The 4243-nt window shown below is 39.6% G+C and overlaps 1 protein-coding gene across 2 annotated transcripts in view; it reads right to left on the bottom strand.

Moving 5' to 3' along the window:
- The window catches only part of Ermn (ermin), a 21753-nt gene extending 20255 nt beyond the window's left edge, over positions 1 to 1498 (bottom strand). Inside the window, exons 1-2 of one of the 2 annotated variants that reach the window (XM_012514462.1) lie at positions 1268 to 1498; positions 590 to 623 (exon numbers count right to left, since the gene is read on the bottom strand). In XM_012514462.1, the coding sequence (XP_012369916.1) occupies positions 590 to 623; positions 1268 to 1498 (265 nt within the window). Of the gene's footprint in view, positions 1 to 589; positions 683 to 1267 lie in introns of both variants that reach the window. The other variant, XM_004629910.1, reaches the window with a different exon arrangement.
- Between the last annotated feature and the right edge of the window lie 2745 nt (positions 1499 to 4243).

Genomic DNA, 4243 nt, shown 5'->3' with positions numbered 1-4243 from the left:
ACAGAATTTTAAAAAAAAAACTCAAGATGATAGGAATTCAATGTCAATTTTTAAAAATTCTTCCATTTCCTTAAAGAACACAATTAAAATCTACTTCATCATTCTGGGAGATTTTTTAGACAAAAAATAGCTAACCACTTTGTACTTACATCAGGAGCCTAGAGTTTTCTTATAGAGTGAATCAGTTTATAGAAGTATTCAAAACCGTGTGCCAACAGTAGACTTTCAGGACAAACCTGCTTTTTAAATATTTACATTTAACAAGGTGCCTGACACAGATTTGGAGACAGGAAATCAAAAAAGAAAGGCTGATTTAGTGGGCTAACTTAATAAAAGACAGATACCACATGGGTATGCCAATGAGCTATCCCAACCCTTTCCATTTTAGTCTCGAGCCATCTGGGATGCTGTCTGAGGTGGGAACCGACAAGATTCTCAAGATTCTCTTATCTGCCTAAAGCAGCTTTGCGATTTTGAAGCCATTGCCTGGATCCCTTTTCCAACGCAGCACACGCACACAACATTTCATGAAGAAACTGTCGTCACACAGTTAAACAGTTTCTACATACAAAATGGTAGTTCCTGTTACCTTCTCTGAATGTCATTTTGTCAGCACTTGTTTCCTGAAGAGAAAGATCTGTGATAGCCTTATGAACAATGAACAGGTTCTCTTCTGGGTTTTCTGAGGGGAAAATACAGGGATTAGAACATTGAAAATATATGTAGCTCAGGAGTTAAGATGTGTCAACTTAGACTCCAGCTTTGTTTCTTTAATTTTAATTATGGTTACTAAAAATTACTACTTGAATTCTGATTCCTTTATTTATTCAGTTTATTTAATAAGTAATATTTTTATTGGTTATCTTTTCCTTGATATTAATAAAAGGTATAGAACTGTGAATGCAAACATCTTCAGGTGTGTGTAAGAGGTTCTGAATTCTCTTTTTACAAATCCTAATGGGTGTATTTATAATAAATTTAATATTTAATAACTTGACATGTAGTCAACATTAATAATTCCTCCCATCACCCCACAAATGTAGCCACTGATACACAGCTTTCTTCTACTGAAAGAGGCTCTAGGATCATACAGCTGCAAAGGATTTGTCCTTCTGAGATGTGGCCCTAGCAGAATAGGGAGCTACAGTTCTTGGACATCCTGTTTATTCCTGCCTTAACAATTCATCCAAAACAAGGAAAGAACAAAAGATAAACTTCCAAGTGGGTTCATAAATCAGAAGAAGAAAAGTGCAGAGAAATGGACTACAATACCTTTCAAGATCTTCCCATCCAAGGACAAGCTGAGCAGCGTGCCTCCTTGTGGTGTTCCACCTGCTCCCTGGCTCCCTTTGTGGGGTAAATCCTCAGGATGGGGCTCAGCCCTGCAGGCCACATCAGTCATGTCACCACTGATCTCAATGACAGGATTTTGCGCATGTTCTGGGGGGCTCTCCCCATTACACTCAGCCCCACTGAGTGTTGCGGGGACTTCTGTCATGGTGTCTCTGGAGTTCGATCTGAAGAGAACTTGGGGGAAAGTTGGATGAGCAGATCCTTGGTATGGTGCCTTCTTGCCTTCAAGTCCTGTAGTTCCAACTATTACCCTAAAAATACAGATTATTCACTCTGGTACATAATAACCAGATTTATTTCCTAATAGTGCCCAGACCGAGTTTAGAATAAATGCAGCAGGATTTGTAAGATTTGACCAAAGTCCATGAGCAAGAATTCCATGAGCCAATCACCTTCTCTGGTGCCCAGCAGCCCTACTTACAGAATTAGTGTCACCCTTTTGATTTACATAAACAAACAATCAGAGGCAATCAGGCTTTTGTGTTGGCTTGCAGAGGGGAACTTTCAGCTTGTCAGTCCCCTCTGGGAACAGAGATTTTTGTTCCTTTTCATAATGGTCCATTGTGATTTTCCTGGTAACAGGAGCCACAATTGTTCCACAGCTTTAATCCAGAGAGAATGACCACCTTGAGGAATATTAGTTCTGTGTAACCAGCTTAACATTTCCAAACAGATTTTTGTTCAAGTAAAACCTCCGCTATTTTGTAGGGGACAATTGCATCATTTTTTTATTTGTTAAAGAACAAAAGCAGCTTATAAAAGCCCTGTAAACAGGACAACTTTATTTTAAAATGATTCTGGTAGCAAATTTTATGGTGTGTTTTTAGGAGGTTGGGGAAGCGATCTTAATTCTACTGATTTGCTAATAACAAAAATTTACAGTTCTATTTTTTCAGTGGCATCCACTTTTTCATAAAACTTGTTTATGAACAAATAACATAAGAAGAAACTATAGTTTTTTAAGAAATATGTAAAATTGATCAACTTTAACAGCAACAAAAATTGTGGTTTGAAACATCAATAACATATTTTCCCATCTATTGATGGGGGTGGGGGTGAAAACAATATGGTCAGTTAGTTAAGCGTGGTGTGGTGTTACACGGACCTCACTTGGAGTCCTGGGTGCTGCCTCAGCTGCTGTGTGGTCTTGGGCTTGGCCCTCAAACTTTGTGAATCTTAACCATGTCATCTGCAAAAGAAGGAGACTGATGGTGGTCACTTCAGAAATGTGTTGTGAGGACAATATAATTTTGTGTGCAAAGTGTTTAGATAAGTGCTTCATACATGACAAATGCTCAGTGAATGTAGCAAATGCATTACAATACTTGTAACACTTAGCCAGGCTCATTTCATCTGTTTACCCTTCATTATTTATGTCTCTGAAAGCCCAAACTATCCTTTAAAACTACAGTTTAGGGCTGGTGAGATGGCTCAGTGGCCTAAAGCACCTACTTAGAACAAGCTTAGCAAAGCACAGGGACCGCGGTTCAATCCCCCAGCACCACATGCCAGCCAGCCCCGCCCCCTGGTGTGCTGAGCTGGCCACACACACACACACACACACACACACACATAAAAATAAATAAAAATTTAAAAAAAAACTACAGTTTAATTTTCTTCATTAGGTTCTCCCTTCCATCCATGAGAAGTGCTCTCTATGTTCTGTGCTGACATCAAAGGGTGTTGGTAGAATGCTCAGCACCAACGTGGGCTGCCTTGGCAAAGCAGGTGATTTGTTAGTGTCTGCTAACAATTACCCTCAATTTTAAAAGAAGACATGAATTCTTTCTCTTTATGGTTCCCTATGTCCAAAATGATCCTGAAGCCATTGTGCACACTGCTGCCTCATCTGTGCTGCCTTTCCCTTCCCCAGGACCTCCTTGGCTGAACAGGCTCCTTGGGTCCTCATTCCTTAGGCTTTCATGCCCTTCCAAGTTGTCCTGACCCATGATTAGGGTGGGAATCCTGTTACGTATGATTTTTTTTTTCTCAGAGTACTCCTCACAGTTGTAATTAAGTAAGTAACTGCACAGTCATCTGCGATGTCTCTTGCAGCTGCTAGAGCCTAAGCTTCATCTGGATGGCAGCCATCTTTACATCTCTGTTTCCCAGTGAGTATCACCTGCTTTGCACTAAGTATGCCCTCAATTTAAAAATTTTACATACATATATTTAAATAAATGTGCCCATTTTACCCCCAAGAGAATATATGTTGGAACTTTTCTATAGTGAGGGACAAGAATAGTGGTTAGGTAATTTTTAAGATCGTGTCTAGAGGCCAGCCAAATAGCTCAGTGGATTAAAGTGCCTACTTAGGCAGATGCAGGGGCTGGGAGTTCAATCACTGGGCCTGCCCTGCTGGCTCTGCCACTGGGGTGTGCTGAGACAGAAACTGAGACTGGGCATCATGGCGTGTGCCTGTAATCCCAGCACTTTGGGGGCTGTAATCAGGAAGATTACTATGAGTCTGATCTACACAGTGAGACCCTGTACGTCCTGTACACCCTGTCCTAAATAAAAAAAAAAAAATTCTTGTCTAGGCCTGGCTTACTAAAGTCTGTGTCATCAATGACAAAAATCACAGCATGATAATGTCTTCCCAGTTCCCTGAGCTCTAGTAGATCCTAGAGCTAACACCCTAGTCACCAACTCTTCTCTGACTAGCATGTGAAACATTTGTTTGATTGACTGTTTTTAACTTAACACACTTTTTTTTTTTATTTTTTAAAGAGAGTAAAAAATGGTATTAAAACAGAAAAATCACAAGTGATACAGGATTTCACTTAACAAAATAATATGAATTTCACAGTATTTGTTTTAATGCATAGTGTTGTCTTCCAAGCAGTTATTCATGTTACCAGATATTTGCATACAAAATTGGAGAAAGAAA

Source organism: Octodon degus, unplaced genomic scaffold, assembly GCF_000260255.1.
Source record: "Octodon degus isolate 3935 unplaced genomic scaffold, OctDeg1.0 scaffold00032, whole genome shotgun sequence".
Taxonomy (NCBI): domain Eukaryota; kingdom Metazoa; phylum Chordata; class Mammalia; order Rodentia; family Octodontidae; genus Octodon; species Octodon degus.
Note: the sequence above shows the minus strand (reverse complement) of the source record. Positions and strands in the feature narration are given on the sequence as shown.